This window comes from Diplotaxodon limnothrissa, linkage group LG22, assembly GCF_057381915.1.
Source record: "Diplotaxodon limnothrissa isolate DT_005_m linkage group LG22, D_limnothrissa_male_GT1.1, whole genome shotgun sequence".
In the NCBI taxonomy this organism is placed as follows: domain Eukaryota; kingdom Metazoa; phylum Chordata; class Actinopteri; order Cichliformes; family Cichlidae; genus Diplotaxodon; species Diplotaxodon limnothrissa.
Window position 1 is genome coordinate 26915498 of NC_140616.1, and position 18981 is coordinate 26934478.

The 18981-nt window shown below is 40.1% G+C and overlaps 1 protein-coding gene across 1 annotated transcript in view; it reads left to right on the forward strand.

The window, feature by feature from the left end:
• LOC146610073 (receptor-type tyrosine-protein phosphatase U-like) overlaps positions 1-18981 on the forward strand; it is a 259644-nt gene that overhangs the window by 128188 nt on the left and 112475 nt on the right. Inside the window, exon 3 of the mRNA XM_085346904.1 lies at positions 7444-7715. Within this exon, the coding sequence (XP_085203030.1) occupies positions 7444-7715 (272 nt within the window). The remainder of the gene's footprint in view (positions 1-7443; positions 7716-18981) is intronic.

The following is an 18981-nucleotide window of genomic DNA, read 5'->3' on the forward strand; positions in this document are numbered from 1 at the left end:
TCTGTGAGTGACGATAATTTGCGCACCAATTCCTCTGACATCGTCTTATTAATCATTAGCTTACTATGCAAACATGACAAGTGAAATCTCCCACAGCAAGCTTAAACATGTGAGAGGTTGATCGCGCAGAGAATCGCTGAGCTTATGTGAGTGCGTGTGTAAAAGCAGCAGGATATATATTTTAGTTCTGCTGAGCCAAATAAGACAGGTCAGGGAGAAGAAGTGACAGCCAAAGAAAAGCTTACGATGCCGATGTCCAAGAAAGGGTCTCCAGTATGAAGAGTTGGACAGCACCAGGCCCTGACATGGTTCACGCCTACTGGCTGAAGAAGCTGACTGCACTCCACGAGTGTCTGACAGCACAAATGAACCAGCTGCTAGTTGACGAGAGGAGGAGATTGAAGCCACTGACATCAAGACAAGACAGCTCCTTACCATGCATGCAAGTCCAGCACCCTGAGGCTGTACGCTAAGCGGAAGGAAGGGGGCCGGGGACTGGTGAGTGTCAGCACCACAGTCCAGGATGAGACAAGGAACATCCAAGAATACATTAGGAAGATGGCCCCAACTGACAGCGTGCTCAGTGAATACCTCAGGCAGCAGAAACCCAAGAAAGTGGAGGAAGACAAGGAACCATCATGGAAGACAGGCCCCTGCACGGTATGTAGAGGAGGTGGCTGATATCCAGAAATCCTACCAGTGGCTGGACAAAGTTGGACTGAAAGACAGCACGGAAGCACTAATCATGGCAGCACAGGAACAAGCATTAAGCACAAGATCCATTGAGGCTGGGGTCTATCACACCAGGCAAGACCCCAGGTGCAGGCTGTGTAAAGATGCCCCAGAGATAATCCAGCACATAACAGCAGGGTGCAAGATGCTAGCAGGCAAGGCATACATGGAACGCCCTAACCAAGTGGCCGGCATAGTGTACAGGAACATCTGTGCCGAGTATAACCTGGAAGTCCCAGGGTCAACATGGGAGATGCCCCCAAGGGTGGTGGAGAATGACCGAGCTAAGATCCTGTGGGACTTCCAGATACAGACGGACAAAATGGTGGTGGCTAACCAACCGGACATAGTGGTGGTAGACAAACAGAAGAAGACGGCCGTAGTGATCGATGTAGCGGTTCCGAATGACAGCAACATCAGGAAGAAGGAACACGAGAAGCTGGAGAAATACCAAGGACTCAGAGAAGAGCTCGAGAGGATGTGGAGGGTGAAGGTGACGGTGGTCCCCGTGGTAATCGGAGCACTAGGTGCGGTGACTCCCAAGCTAGGTAAGTGGCTCCAGCAGATCCCGGGAACAACATCGGAGATCTCTGTCCAGAAGAGCGCAGTCCTGGGAACAGCTAAGATACTGCGCAGGACCCTCAAGCTCCCAGGCCTCTGGTAGAGGACCCGAGCTTGAAGGATTGACCGCCCACAGGGGGCGAGTGGGGAACTTTTTTTTATGTGTATGTATATATTAGGGGTGCAACGATACACAAAATTCACGGTTCGGTTCGATACTTTGGTGTCACGGTTCGATATTTTTTCGATACAAAAAAAATGTTCATGCCTTTTTAATTTGTCATTTATTAAAATTATAAATATATATTTTAACTCAAAAGTACAGTTTTTAAATTTAACCCTAACCCTTGTGCGTGTTTTTTATTTTGACAGCGAATGCGCACCTGCGGACCACTTATGTGCAGCCCTGGTTATTTAGCTCGTCATATTGCAGCCACAGAAATTCTTTTGTCCATGAAGCCATAAAGCTGCACTTTCTTTTTGCCTTATAGTCTGATTTGTCATAACTTCTCCGTTTTGTGGTAAGCTTTTCTTTGGCTGTCACTTCTTCACCCTGACCTGTCTTATTTGGCTCAGAAAAACTGAAATATAAATCCTGCTGCTTTTACACACTCACTCACATAAGCTCAGCGATTCTCTGCGCGATCAACCTCTCACATGTTTAAGCTTGCTGCGGGAGATTTCACTTGTCATGTTTGCATAGTAAGCTAACGATTAATAAGACGATGTCAGAGGAATTGGTGCGCAAATTATCGTCACTCACAGATCAGTGCTGTCGCTCTCTATACACAGTTCGCACGATTGCAAAGTGAAAGCAAAAAAACAAGCGCAAATTCAAACGCGACTTCAATATGTCACATATTGACAGTGGCTCACCGATGCCAATGACATAATTACCCAGCTACATTTCTGAAAGAATGCAAAAGCATTGACATATTTTTCCTTCCTACAATAGCCCGACGGGCAGGGAAGAGATAGATTTTGGTAGCCCGACTGAAAAAATCGCTAGCCCCAGGACGTCAGGCTAGCGATATTGCAAGCCCTGTATCTGATTGAGGAATCACTCATCTTTGGAAAAGAGAGTTTATTACAGAGAAATGTCTCTTTCCAAAATAAAAGCTATACTATCCGCTTCTTCTGGGCTATATTCTCAGCAGCATAAGGAGAATCATGTGCTAACAGCTGTCTAAATGACTCGGCTAAAGTTAGTAGCATGTTTGTTGTTTTTGTCTTTGCACTAGGATGATGTCGGTGTAAATGTGCAGTCATATTCGTTGTGTTCCCACTAGTGCTTTCAGGTTAATCTCGTTGAAATGACCTTAACGCCACAACACGGCAAATCTCCCGCCGATCGCCCCGTGCATGGGGCTAGACGGCCAACACGTTAACAAGCTAACTGCGCTAACACACTAGCTCCCACCCATGTAATTGAGCATTGCATGGCACATCCAACATACTGTTTTACTTTAGTCCATGACTTGCTTACCTTCAGGGTCATACGTCACATGGAAACCAAAATAATTCCAAACGCCAGATCTGAATGAGGGTGGGGGAGGTCCATGTTGCAAGGAGAGCTTAACTTCTGTCTTGCTAGCTTGCCCTGCGCTCTTCCTTCTGACTATGCTGTCTGTGTTGAGCGCTCAGTGGATCTGCGCTCGACAGTGCAGCCTAGGCGGAGTAGAGTAGTCGAACGCAGATTCACTGAGCGCTCAACACAGACAGCATCGTCAGAAGGAAAGTTGATAAAATAAATTACAAATGTTGTATTGTTCGATACATATGCGTACCGAACCGAAAGCACTGTATCGAACGGTTCAATATCGATACGAATATCGTTGCACCCCTAGTATGTATATATATATATATATATATATATATATATATATATATATATATATATATGTATATATATGTATGTATATATATGTATATATATGTATGTATATATATGTATGTATATGTATATATATGTATGTATGTATATATATGTATATATATATATGTATGTATATATATGTATGTATGTATATATATGTATGTATGTATATATATGTATATATATGTATGTATATATATGTATATATATGTATATATATATATGTATGTATATGTATATATATGTATGTATGTATATATATGTATATATATATATGTATGTATATGTATATATATGTATGTATGTATATATATGTATATATATATATGTATGTATATATATGTATGTATATATATGTATGTATATATATGTATGTATGTATATATATGTATGTATGTATATGTATGTATGTATATATATGTATGTATGTATGTATATATATGTATGTATATATATATGTATATATATATATATATGTATATATATATACATGTATATGTATATATATATGTATATATATATATGTATATGTATGTATATGTGTATATATATATATATATGTATATATATATATATATATATATGTACTTTTCTTTGAAGATCACTCCAGTTTCCTCATCTAAACCAGCATGTTTAAGAATGTCCTCACAGCTTTTCACGGGACTCTAGGGGCTATTCTAAAAGTTTTTTTAAAGAATGTCTGATTTGAATATTTTCAAGATCTTGACAGAAACATCACAACCTGCTGATAGCTCTTTTCTGCTCTTTTCTATCATTTTTTCCCCACTGATTGCCACACCTCATCTCCTAAGCAAGACCTTCCCAAAGTGTGGGGCCTGCCCCCTAGGGGGGGCGCAGAGCCATTGCAGGGGGGCGCGGTATGAAAAGGGAAAAAAAACAAAAACAATGCTTGGACACTGCTAGCACGGGGCGCCTACACAAACGCAAAGCAGGAGATGAAGCATCGCTGAATATGTTTCCAAACCAACATCATTCTAAGCCAAAGACTAGAAAATATGGTGAAGCAAGTCTTCCCTTTGGTTTCACCTGCACAAGTGCCGAGGTAGGTCTCCCCTGCATAATTGGCTTTCCCTGCGTCAGGAGCAGCGCTGGGCTCTTCATATCACAGACAAACAGTATCCCACATTCTTGATTTTTAGTTCACAAACACTTGTTGTAATGACTAACTACTCCTGACATTTTGGAGATGTTAGCTCTTTATACAGTACAGTTACAGTGGGATACAAATAACATCAGGCTGATCCTGCCACGATTTGTTCCCCCTGTCTAAATCACGGACAAACAGTATCCCACAGCTGTTCATGTTTTTAAACCCATTTTGCACCGAGAGACATTTTTTGAAAAATGTATTGATAGCAATGTTGAATATTATTACACAGGAAAAAAACAACTACACGTAAAATAATCACACCGTGACGCCTCTGCCTTTCTAAATAGAGGGACAGTAACTGCGTGTTTATATGTAAGCCTGTAAATACTACAGATAGAGACAAAATACTGGTAATCTGACTATCTGCCATTCTGCAATTCATCTAATGTAAACAATAACTTGCTGCACAGCGTGACGTGAAAAAAGGCACATACCTTTGACATTGGCGCGAACATTTTTCTTGTAAAACAAAGGGGGCCTAGCAAAAAAAGTTTGGGAACCACTGTCCTAAGCTGTACATTTCCATTTAGATTATTTGATCCCCTGCTGAATTCATAAGTCTGCTCACTTTCAAAAAACAAACATAAAAATGTAATTTTAGGTTAGTTTCATTTTAATGGAAATAGAAAAAAATATCAACCAAAGATCTGGAAAAACAAGTTAGATAAAAGTTGATTGGCACGCCAGTGAGCGGAATAAGTATTTTATGTGTGTAAAGTACAGCTGTCCACAGAATCAATGTCTTCCAGCATCTCCACCGCCATTGGCAAGACCAAAGAGCTGTCAAATGATGTCAGGGACAAGATGATAGATCGGTGTAAAGCTGAAAAGGATTACAAAGCCATTCTTGATCTGGAGCATGAAAGGAAAGAAAGAAAGGTGGTGGATGAGCCTGAAACTACATGAGAAAAGCTTGTTAATGATCTGAAGGCAGTTGGGGGGACAGTCACTAAGAACACCACTGGTAACACGCTACGCCATAATGGTTTTAAATCTTGCAAGGTCCCTCTGCTTAAGAAGGCACATGTAGAGGCCCATCTTACGTTTTTCCCTCTAAATGATTCTGAGGAGGATTGGTAGAAAGTTCTGGGGTCAGATTTAAAATTAAGCTATCTTGCATCAACTGGGCCCGCCATGTTTGGTAAAAGAGAAATGCAGAGTATGACCCAATGAACATCGGCCCCACAATCAAGTATGAAACATTATGCTTTGGGGTTGCTTTTCTGCTAGAGGAACAGATTAACCGCCACAAAAAATAGAGACTGTTCTTTGTACGTCAGCAAACTTCGAAACAGAGGATCAAATAATTATATTTCCCACTGTACTGTATAGCTGTCATTCTTTTCTTCAGATTCTAGGTTTCTCTGTATCTCCAACGATTTTCCACCAGTGAAAGAGCTTGGTATTGTTTTTCATGGTGATAGTATAATAATAAGTAATTCATGAAATAAGATTCTAAGCGAGATATTCTAAGTGCACTGACCTTGGGACCTATAATTTCAACTGATTTAAAAATATGATATTACAATATCAAAACAAACAAATTTATTTAACATTAGTTATTAAGTATCTGTTTATATGTTAGAAATGCAGATACTGATACATATATCAGCCCAATAATAAACTGGCAAGGTTCTAGAAGTAATACAAAAACAAGTTCAGCTCAACAATTCTGATAAAAGAAGAGCTTTAGAAATTACTCAAGACATCTAAAAGCAACATTGCAAACTGCTTATGACTGATTTTTTGTGTAATTTGAACATTTATTGAGCCCAAATGCCACTGCCTATCCATCTTATAATCAGCTCTTACAGGATGAACAGCTTTTTAGAGGGTCTTAAACTACCGCTGCAGCTCAAACATGAAATGGGTTTTATGCATACCAAGAATGACCAAATATTTCAAAATTTCAATTTACTGATTTTAAATTCCATGGTTACCTGTTTACAGAACATGTTTATAAAACCACTCTTGCCACATAAGCTAGACCTTCCTGTATCTATATACTCCATATCCACACTCATCCCTAAATGTTATTTTAATTACTTTCTTTCAATGGAAATTTCAAACTCAAAGCTATTTGTCCTCCATATAATATTTCATCATCATTCATTCTAAAGTGAGTTTTTGACTGTTTTTGTTTTGATATATAGGGTTGGGCTTGTTAAAAAATGTTGGCCGTAGAAGTATTAAGATGTCATGTTGAAATGTTGCTGTTTTTGAATACTGAATAGGCATCTGCTTGTGGCAGAAAACACGGGTAAAAAAATAAATAAATAAAGATTGTATTTTCCATTCCATTTTCTCCCACTTTAAACTGACTTTATACTGTTTTGAAGGCCACAGTCAAAGGCAAGCCTCACCCTTTATTTTCCCCACTGTATAATGTGATGCTCTTCTCATGGCCAGGGAATCTCTGGTGTGCTGCCGGGATGAGAGAGCCAGCAGTGACTCTGTGAACCTCAGTCCAAAATGAAAGTCCAATCTGACATCCACTCTGTCCTTTTGAACACACCAGATCTGAGACAGTGCTGCAAAACTGATGGCCCTGTGAAAGCAGGTAGCAGAGACAGACCAAATACAGACAAATAGCCAGAGAGGATTTCACAGATATTCCGAGTAACAACCTTGAACCTGTCAACTTTAGCTCTCAGGTTCTTTTTTGGCAGTTTAAAAATAAGAAGAAGGCAGACATTCTTCAGCGGCTCAAAACTAACATATCTAGGGTTGACATACCTATCCGTGGCTGAGGTGTTACAGGTGAAGCCCAAAGACTTGGATCTTGTTATTTTTTTATATTTCAGGTTAGTTAGCTCAATATGGCAGGTGAAAATGCTGAAATGGCTGCTGTTTGTAAAGTGGGTGTAGGTGTAGCTGCCGCTTGTTTAGAAGATGAATCTGCTTGGCAAGGTCATTTAGTTTTATCAGCGCTAAACTTTCAAACTTCCCTTTCTCTGTCCAAGTGCTCTCGGTAGGCTCCCTGTGAGACTCTGCCGATAGTAAATGAAAACTATGAGTGCAGTCTTTTGTGATACCGAGAACTAAAGTTAAGAGAAAATAGGCTATTCTCTAATCAGTGTTAATTTTCTTTTTTTCATACCAGGGTCCTTCATGATGGTGAATTCTTCGCAGCATTATGGTGGCCAAAGGGCTCAGCTCCTTCTGCTCCCGCTCAGTGAGAACGACACTCATTGCATCCAGTTCAGCTACTTCCTATACAGCCGTGATGGCCACAGCCCCGGGGACCTCCAAGTCTATGTCCGGGTAAACTCGGGTCCCAAGGGCAGTGCAGTTTGGAATATCTCAGGCTCCCAGGGTCGCCAGTGGCACCAGGTGGAGCTTGCTGTGAGCACTTTCTGGCCCAGTGAATACCAGGTAAGAAACTGGTAACAAACACATAAACACATGAGGTTTCAGTAGTTATGTTGTTAAATACAACAATGAGCCAAAGAGTCCTGACAGCTGTCAGCTGAGGTGAATTATGTTTGGATATTTTATAAATTTATATAAGATGGTAGCTAACTGGAAATTTCTAATATTCAATCTTGTAAAAATTCTTGGTGATTCTACCCACTAATTTCCTAATTAGTGAAATGGGAGAAGAAAAAAGAGATTCGCTGACTACTTTAAAATGCGAAAGCATTCAGAAAGCTTGGCCACAGTTTTTTTTGCTGTGGTTAAACATGTTTCATAAATGGCAAATATATTGTGGCTGATGTCCGTCCAGGTAAATGGCCTGTATTTGTATAGCACTTTACTTGGTCCTAAAGACCCCAAAGCACTTTACACTATACACAATCATCCACACATCCACACATTGGTGATGGCAAGCTAGATTACAAGACAAGACAAACGCCCAACTCTTGAGCCACGATCGCCCCCAGGTATTGCCTGGACGCTTTTTGCTGCTTTGTCTTCCGTTCTCTGTAAAAAGCCGGTGTGCTCTGGCTTTCTTATGTTTTCCAAGTATGTTCATGGAAGGGCAGTGAAGTCCCAGAACAAAGTACTTTTGTAGTTAAAAATACTTCTGAACCGAGCTGGTTTGAGGTGCAGTCTTCTGTTCTGTCTTGCTTGTTTACAACTTCCCATCAAAGAGAGAGGAGAGCTGTTGCTTTTTTCTTTTTCTTTTTCATATTCTCGTATTTCTGGTAGTGTTTAACTGTCAGGTTGACTAAACATGAACAACCCCACCTGTGAACGTCAGCTTTGATAACAAAGGACATTTTTCATGGTCAGACAACTGAATATGAGCAAAACTGCAGGACTTGTGGTATGATGTGGTGAGTGCCAACCACTAGTGGTGATGATTACAGTTATCACGATGATGATGATGATGATGAGATATTGTCTTGTCTGGGCCAGGGAAGACTGGGCACAAGAAACAAAAATATTTAAGCACAACTAAATAATAAATATGTAACGTACAGTACATACATGTACCATACATTTAACATACCATTACAGCAACAAAATAGTACAATATGCAATCATATTCATTTACATTTTATTTGGGATTATTTTATGAACTACAACTACACAAGACTCCTTCAGTCTATCATATTCATCGTATCCTGTTGAACAGTTACAGTTTGTATTCCCTGTTCTAGATCATATCTGGAACGAGGAAATTCATACGTCCGCATATGTCATATGCAACCACAGTCAGCCATATGCAACCATGGAAGGCTGATTAATGCAGTTTGTCAAGGGGCTGCTCAGCTACAGTCTTGGTGAGATGTTTTACGGCAGAACAGTTCTGACATTAATGGCTGAGTCGCAAAACAGTAAAAATAGAACTCGTGACTAGAAAATATCAGTGGTTGCCCAGTCATTGCAAATAGTCGCAATCACCAATTTCAATAACACACAATACTGAAATCCCCCTCCCACTCATGCTATTTAGCTAAATGTGCCATATAACCTTAGTATTTAATATAAGTATGTCAATTATAATGGAAAAAAAACAACAACAAATAAATATTCTACTATAGTAGATTCCTACATGACAAATTTAGAAAACAGTCTGCTTTCGTGTCAGACTGTGCATCACCCACATCTGCAGATCTTTGTAGAGATCAGCAGCATACAGTTGATATGTGAAAATGACCCAGGTCTGTTACATGTTCTATTGCAGGTTCTAATTTGTAGGCAAAGTTCATCCAGTTCATTTCTACTTCACTTCTATATGAACTTTTTGGCTTAATGAAAAGTTGGAATGGAATAAATTTTGCTCATGCAGAAAACAGAATTAAACTCTAATCTATAGTTTTTCCCTAATTCATTCTAAACATGGTGGAAAATGAGCAAAAATCAGCATTTGGATGAATTTCAGCACACCCTGTATCTTTATCTTCTCGGTGGCTCCATTGCTACCCCTTGTACTTTTAAAGCTCCCCGTTCTGTTAAACCAAAAGTCCTTCCACATTTGATCTTTGAGAAGTACACAAAACTGCAGGGAGCCGAATCTAGCAAGTGGTCCAAGTGGTGAGAAGAGATTATGTTTGTGTGTCCAGAAATCTCTCGTGTTTTCAATGCATTTAGAATCAGCATCGGATGGCACTATCACGCACTTCAAATTGCTTGCCCCAAATGACACAGGAAAAACCTTAATTTTGAAAGTTACAACCAGGGTTGAAAAATGCACACGGCACAGCTGATACATGTTGGGAAAAAAACACAAAGGCAAACATGGCCTTTGCCTGACTCCTCCATTGATGCTGTGCCTTCCCTAAAACTGCTGAAGATTGCTTAGCTGTGGAAAGAGCCCCAGCTCTCATTAGCAGTGGCGATTCTCCATACTAAATTTGAGTTGGTTTAAAAGAGTATTCTTTCTGATTTGAGGTTAAATGACAGTAAACAGTGTAACTGGTCAGAATTGGACTTCCATCTAAAATTAGCTTCTCCATCAACTCATCATCGGTTTTGCTACAATGAAAAAGTTTAGCTTGTTTTACAGATGTGAATTCCCTTATTTGTGATGTTACTTACTTACCTGCACCAATCAGAATTCATTAATCTCTTGAATTAAATACGATGACTGCGTCTCTTGTCCTAGTATGCCTGGCTGCTCTCAATCAAAAATCTCTTATCACGAAGCAGAAGCAGGTGAACATAATGGCTTTAAACATAAAGTCATATTTGCAGGAGCGATAATTCATTTGATCTTAGTAATATGTGACTATAAAAAAGATGATTTGTATTCCTGCCGTATTCTGCTTGGAAAAAGAAATTAGCAAGTTGGAGCCTAACAATGGAGATGTCCGCATTTACCAACCACATTTTTACAGGAGTCAAAAACTGTTAGTGTAAAAACACCGCCAAGAGCCCCGACTGTTTTTTGATGCATTTTAATACATGGAAGGGGAGCAACATTTAAGCTTGAAGATGGTTCAATCTAGCAATGTTGTGCTTCTAGGTAATCCATGTAAATAAATGTAAATTTGACATAAACACAGGAGCCCCTCACAGAGCTGTGACTCACTTTTTGTTAAAGCGTTGCAGATCTGATTTTACCATGAAGCTCAGCTCTTCAAGGCTGCTGCAGTTCTCTTCTGTGGTTTCCTGTTACTCTGACTTTATGGATGTACAAAATAGAACCACTGTATTCCCGTGAGTGGCACTGATGTTAAATACAAATATCACACATCTTGATGCATTCTCAATCATCCAGGAAAGTAAATCCCCAAAAGTTGATTCTGTTCATCTGGACGTAGCGTTTTATGGGAGAAACGTTTCGTCACTCATCCAAGTGACTTCTTCAGTCTCAGCTGACTGCAGGTTTCCCCAATCTTATAAACAGTACATTTGCATAATGACTGAAACTAGCCCACTGAAGGTACAATGGGCTGGGAGGTCTCCTTCATCATAATTATGCAAATTCTCATGACCATTGATCAACAACCACTGATCAAAGACGACTGATCAACGGCCACGAGTACCATTCACAGAGAGTTGGGGAATGGCTGCAATCACAGCATTGTAAGATGGTGAAAGATGTACCCTTAGGCCCCTCCTCGATTCAGAGATGGACTTTCCCTTTTCACATAAATGGCCTCCTTGACTCCGCGCTCAAACCAGCGTTCCTCCCTGTCCAGGATGTGTACATCCTCATCCTTGAAAGAGTGTCCACTGGCCTGTAGGTGTAAATAGACTGCAGAGTCCTGGCCTGACGAGGTAGCTCTTCTGTGTTGTGCCATCCGCTTTGCCAGAGGTTGTTTGGTTTCCCCGATGTATAAATCCTGGCAATCCTCCTGGCACCTAACAGCGTACACTATGTTACTCTGTGTCGGGGGACCCGATCCTTGGGGTGGACCAATTTTTGGCGCAGCGTGTTTTGGGGTTTAAAAGCCACAGAGACCTGGTGTTTAGGAAAAATGCGTCTCAACTTTTCCGATACTCCAGACACATACGGGATCACTACAGGTTTTCGCTTAGTCTCTGTCTCTGTGGCTTTTAACATCCATAGAGGAAGGAAGTGACTTGAAGAAGTCCCTTGAATGAACCGTTTCTCCCACTGAAAACGCTACGTCCAGATGAACAGAATCAACTTTTGGACAAATATCACACGTACTAATATAATAAAAACAGTTTCAGGAATAGATACACACAGTTTGTTTTTCATGCCCCATTTTGCATTTTTTTAGTGGCAGTTATATCAATATTTTTTAACACTGATGTCATATATACACTGTGTTTTCCAGTGCAGATTAGTTTTAGCGTATTTATTTAGTCATAAGGTTTTCTTTCCTTCCTTAGGATGTCAGTGGAAACAAGGTGAGGTTTTGTCAGCCTTTGGCATTATCAGCTCGTCTTCAGCTTTAGTCTTTTAAGCCAATTTCTCATCCATCCCTCCCTCCATCCATCCATTCAACCATGGAGGTGTTGGACCCTATCTTAGAGGTCATAGGGCAAGGGGTACTCCCTGGACTCCCTGGTCTATCATAGGGCTAACATAGAGAAACTGACAACCATTCACGCACACATTCACACCTGCGCTATAGCTATTAAAACATGGCTGCTGTCAGTTGTAACAGCATTATTATCGCGCTCCCAATTACTCAAACCATATGCAACAAATAGCAAATTGCCTCTGTCATATATCACAGTGGCTCAATAGCTGTATAATTACAGTGGGTGTGTGTTTGGGTTGTATCTTTATTTATTGGTCAATTTACCTGTGTGCTGCAGTGTAATCAATAGCTCTGTTTGATGCCTGTATTGTCGGTGCTGCATTATTAGCACTGTTGTGTAGCTTGTAAGATTCTGATGACTGGATCCAGTCCTGCCTCACCTCATTAGGGCTGATAATTTATCCCCTAATGCTCTCTTTCTTCCCACTAAGCCTGTCGCCTCCAACACCATTCACCTCGCCCCACCCCCAAATTGCCGTTAATGAGAAGGCAATAGCTGGTGTAAGGGATTGTGGGAGCGTGGGTGCAGCGAATAGTCAATTGACCTCAATTCCATGCGACCCTCAGCGCGGGGGAGCAGTCCGGGTGTTTGCTTCCATAACCTTGATGCACTCTGAGCCCCATCTCAATAAATCAAGAGCCAGTTAATGAGATTAGAGGGTTGCACAGATCAATGAGGACAGCCTGAGCTTTACCATCCTCAGCTCTTCTGTCCTGAGCGACTCTCACAACAGCCAAAATGATTTAAAGTAATGATTTTCTTCCTTTCTCTATGGATGTTAGAAGTTTGCATGCCACGGACTGTAGCAAAGGGGAAGGTGGAGGCAGGAGGGGGGAGCTAACGAGAACAATCAGACAAGTGAGACCAGATGGGGAGTTTGCTTAGCACTGCAGTGTTTACCATTCATGCAGGCATGCATAAGCAATGTAATCTACTACCTCGGTGACGTATGTTCAAGATGTGTGAGTGATGAGAAGGCACTGCTCTCTAAAGTCCTTCCACCAGGCATGTAGACACAGGACAGATTGCTTTATTTGTCCTATAAACCTGGATGATTGGCACCAGGTAATGGAGCAGGTAAATGTGTGCAGAAGAGTGAAGAGGCTTAAAAAAAGGAACCAAGTGTGTCTATCTGTTGCGCGAAGGGCTGAGCCTAGAGAGAGGCTCTGTGCCTCTTTTTAGTATTCTCCAGAGGCCCCACAGGGGTCCACACATCCATCTGCTCAGTGCTATTGATAAAGATCACTGTCCAGCACTGCCAGCCAACAGATTAGCCACAGCAGGCCACAGAGCAGCAGCTCCACACAGGGGTAGGACCACCATATCAGAGGACTCGGGGGAGAAAGTGCGTCCCTAAGCAGCTGCTGGTGGTACTGGTGGTGGAGATTAAATAGATTAAATTCAAAGCATACTCAATAAACATTGGGTGTCAACACCTCCTGAGGGAAGACAGGCTGCTTCAGAGATATGTTGGATCGTGATCTGAGGTGCTCTTGGCCTTCAGCATTTAGGCTTTTACTGATATAAGATTTTAAATTTCGTGGCCAATAGTTCCGGATTCTACATGTCCATTGTTAATATAATGTTAACATATTTTGTCCTTGAAAATAGGATATTTTCTGATGTATCCAACTTTTTGGCAGGAAGTCCTCTTAGAAGATGATACACATCTATTTAGAGACAGGACAACTTATCCAAACTATGAGCTGTCCAACTCTGTGGGCTAAAGTAGCTGTAGTAGAGGAAATGTAGTTTTAGAAAAAAAAAATCAATCTAGGAAACTGTATGATAATCTTTTGTGCTCCATACCAACAGTTTCTTATATAAAAATCAAGGTTTAAGTTAGCATGGCTTTGTTTTATTATTTTGGATAAGGGCACAGCCACATTAAAAAAGACTATATCAAAAATGACAATAAAAAAGATCCAGTTTTAATTCAAACTGTGAAAGTATGTTTAATCAAATATTGTAATTAAGGAGTCTAGGAGACAAGTACTTAGAGTCCTGGAGAGTCTAAAATATATTCTTCTGCATCATGAGCACACATACATTTTAGAAGTACTTTGTTTCTCATATTAAGAAGTGATTCTTCAACCACTCGTCCAGAAGCAGGAAACAGACTAGCCCAGTAATGCATGAAACAATAATAATTGCTGTGTGTGCTTTTATGTCTTTTTTATATCTATTTTTATTTCTATTGTATCCTTTCATTTGAAATAGAATGAATCACCACCTTATCTTGCAGAGGGATTGGTGTACCCTGGTGATACTAGAAGCAGTGTTGTCGTTGGCCCTGTAGGGTCTCCCAAGGTAAATGTGTTCTAGGTGAAGGGCCAGGCTAAATGTGCTTTACAAACATTTTATGGACAAAACACCCCTATAAGGGCGATTGCTACCATGCAGTAAGGTTACTGCAACTCTGGCAGTAGCCAAAGCAAGGAGGGCTGATGGGACTCTGCTGACCTCTGCTGAACTGAGGACATGATAGAAGAACTACTTTGAAGAGCTCCTCAATCCCCCTGACATGCCTTCTATAGTCGACAGAGAGCATAGGAACAAATCACTCGGGGTGAGGTCACTGAGGTAAATAATCAGCTCCTTAGTGGCAGATCTTCTTGGGTGGGTGAGATTCTCTCTGAGTTTATTAGGGCCCTGGATATCGTGATGCTGTTGTGGCTGACACCACTCTACAACACTGTGTGTTAGTCGGTGACAGGGCCTCTGGATTAGCAGACTGTGGTTCTACTTCCTCTTTTCATGAAGGGGGGCTGGCGAGTGTGTTCAAACTTCAGGGGTTTCTCAGCTTTACTGGGTAGGCCCATGCCAGGAGGAGGTGAGTGTGTCTGTTAGTTGAAACCTCAGATTCTGAAGGAACATTGTGGTTTTTGTCCTGGTCATGGAACACTGGAGTATTCCCTCAAGGGTATTTGAAGGTGTATCAGGGTTTGCCCAACAAGTCTACACGTGTAAACTGTACAGTAGGTATTGAACCTCGTCCCTCAGGGTGTCCTGTGGAAGCTCCTTCTGGAGTTTGGGGTATCTGTCTTGTTGCTGTGAGGTATCTGGTCCCCGTACAACCGTTGCCAGATCTTGGTCCTCATTGCTGAGAATAAATTGGACTTTTGCCCTTTGTCACTAATTCTGTGTATATTTTGTTTAATTCAGACTTTGTATATAGTTTTTTTTTAACACTCAGGTGTCCTAAACATGCAGCCTTATCAGTCAATTAATATCCATTAATAACAGGTCCTTCCTCTTGCAGCTTAAAAGATGAAGACTATAGCCGTGTTTCACAAGAGTTCATTGCACCTGTAATGGAAGATAAACCTGCACTGCTGAGTCTCTGATTAAATCATTAGGTGTCATTTGACTGAGTTCATGACCCTCTGCCTGACTCTGCTTGGCTCTGGTGAAGAGACTTGCTGTTTGAGAGTGGACTTTGAGGGACAGAGAGGAAATGAGTTCAGACAGGTTCACTCATTCTCTGTCATCTTGGTGCTCTTTGAAAAAAAAAACGTTTTTTCTTTGTAACACTCTTTAAAAAAATTCACCCTTTATTTTTTTTACTCTTTGTCCTCTTGATCACATTGCCTTAATCCTGAATGTATCTCAGTATTACACCCTTACCATACCCCTATAAATTTCCTTCTCTCCTTCGTTACTTACTTCTCTTACTTAGTAGCTGCAAAAGGTCACCCTCTCAATTTTTGTTGTTTTGTTTTAGACACTTTTAAAACAAAATTTGTAAAAGTTGGACTCCTGGAAAAATGTCTTGATGTTCTAAAGCCAGTTTATAGAAGAGCTTATGTAAATTGGATTTTTTTTTAAAAAAGAAAAGAAAACAGACCAGACAAGAATTGTCTTTCCAACATTTCTTTATTTCTGCAATAGTCATTCAATGTATTTGCATTAAGCTATTACCTCTCATAGTTGTTTTTATTGGTAGTGGCAAGGTCTGCCATCGGATTGCTTACCTAAGCATGAGGGATTCACTCCAAATCTAGCCCAGCACAATTTTATCTCACTGATAACAGCTCCATATTCCCCAGCGTATCAAAGCTTTATTCATTTAATGCTGACTGAAACAGAGCACCATATTGCTTCTTTTTCATATTATAAGCATCCTCCTGAAACTTGTATTACTGCAAAGAACTGATACAACTGCAACTGCAGTTAGCATTAACAGCAACAGACATTGTTAACTTGACTGTATTAATTCATATCTGACATATAAGAGGTTAAGTAAGAGGTTAAGTAAGAGGTTAAGTAAGAATTTCTCTTCTAGTTATCTGTAGAATTATATTCATGTAATTACAAAATTATTCAGCTCACACAAGTTTTATTCATATAGTGCCATTTTACAACAGTTCACTCTGAAGGTTTATGTTAATGATGTTAAAATGACCAATTTTTTGCATTTATGCACCTACAATGCCTTATGAAAGGATCCCATTGTTTTAATCATCATATCTTATTTATGTGTTCAAAAGTTGAGCTATACATGATATATGACTACACAGTCTTGTCGCCTAGTAACCACCTAGCAATGGGCTAAAATATGTTTTTACAGTTTTTGCAGCGTCTTTTGGCATTTTTGCACCTACAACACTTTTTAAAAGCACTGTAATTTTCATTTCATTTCTCAGCCAACAGGAAAAACAGACCAAACTATATTTCAGCATGAGCATGTACTGCTAGTGAATAATGACCCAGAATATGCCACAAAAGCAGTTCTAGGACTTCTAGATGGATAGAGCCTAACTAGATGTGCATTCCATTTACTGAAGACAAAACTGAAGGTAGAATGATCTACAAACAATCAGCCACAAGAAGCGACTGCCTGGGTCTCAAAAAGTATCTCAGGGTGAGACAGAGCAGTTGGTGATTCCCATTGTGACAATAATGTTACTGTCCAAATTATTATGCACCAAACCGTGTGGAACATTTTCAGTTTTTATCAGTTTGTTCTGAAAAGTAGAATGATTAGATTTTTGAAGACTAAATATTTGGAAAATGTAACACACGCACAGTTCAATTTTCATCATTTCAAAAGAACATAGACTTACCTGAACCTAACAGTAACCTTACTTTAACATTAAACAAAGTTTTCCCTTTAAAATTTCATGATTTATATCGTGGGTTCTTTCTTTGTGTCCCTTCAAGTCCCTTCAATGTGACTGCATAAACACATTTAAGTACACACACAGAAGGAAAGAAAGCCTTCAGCATATGCTGTCTGGTCCTTTATATCACACTGCAGTGGAGGCACTGTACTCATCCTCAGCCTGTTAAAGGAACGTGGCAGGGCCACTTGCTTCTCATATATTTATGTTTTAATGCGACAAAGCCAATATAGATCAGTAGTGTTAGTTTAAGTTTACTTGAAGAAGTCAATTAACAGGACATCCTTCTCATTTTTATTCAACACATTCATCAAAAATTCTAATAACTGGTTAAATTAAATAAATTCATGAAGAATGTTGGTGTCTGTGTCAAATGATAGCTTCTTTATTAGTGTGCACACAAAAATGTTTCCTGCAATTCTGCAATAAAAACTAAAAGCTAAAAATATTAATTACTGTGCAAATCTTGTTTTTATTGCAATCTAGTTTACAGCTTCCACTCTTCATTTTATGTATTCATAGCGAAGGATTTTGTTAGTCTACTATCAATGTGTTATTTGTTAGTCTGCTATCAATTCTCTAGCATTGAATTTTATGAGCCAAACACGATGCCACAGGAGGTGCATATTAAAATTCTTGCATGATTTTTTACCTCAAATGTAACTGCCCTTGTGCAGCACTGTTCTCAACTGTCTCCACTGGCTTGTAGCTGAGCTTGCTTTCTGATTTGGATGTGCTTCTCATGTCATTTCCTTTGGTTGCTGACAATGACACAGGGCTCCTTCCTGAGAGATGGCACCCTGCTGCTTGCAGTGCACCAAACCTTTATTCACACATCACAGGTGTGTTTGCAGCGTTAGTTTTTGGTTGTTTTGTGTTTTTTGGGGGGGTGGGGGTGGGTGGCCATGGCCTGTTTTTGTCATAACAAAGAAGACAGAAACGAAGCTGAGAGAAGGCTGGAGAATGACCTTGAATTTGAGATTTTCAGTTGGACAAATCCATCTTTTATACTGCTTGTTGAAATAGATTTTGCTTTGTGCATACATATATGAGTATTATATGTTTTCTCTCTATTCATTGTTTCTGTCTTTTAATACAGCTTACATAGAGTAGCTTATACAGTGGGGCAAAAAAGTATTTAGTCAGCCACCGATTGTGCAAGTTCCCCCACCTAAAATGATGACAGAGGTCAGTAACTTGCACCAGAGGTACACTTCAACTGTGAGAGACAGAATGTGAAAAAAATATCCATGAATCCACATGGTAGGATTTGTAAAGAATTTATTCGTAAATCAGGGTGGAAAATAAGTATTTGGTCAATAACAAAAATACAACTCAATACTTTGTAACATAACCTTTGTTGGCAATAACAGAGGTCAAACGTTTACTATAGGTCTTTACCAGGTTTGCACACACAGTAGCTGGTATTTTGGCCCATTCCTCCATGCAGATCTTCTCGAGAGCAGTGATGTTTTGGGGCTGTCGCCGAGCAACACGGACTTTCAACTCCCGCCACAGATTTTCTATGGGGTTGAGGTCTGGAGACTGGCTAGGCCACTCCAGGACTTTCAAATGCTTCTTACGGAGCCACTCCTTTGTTGGTGTGT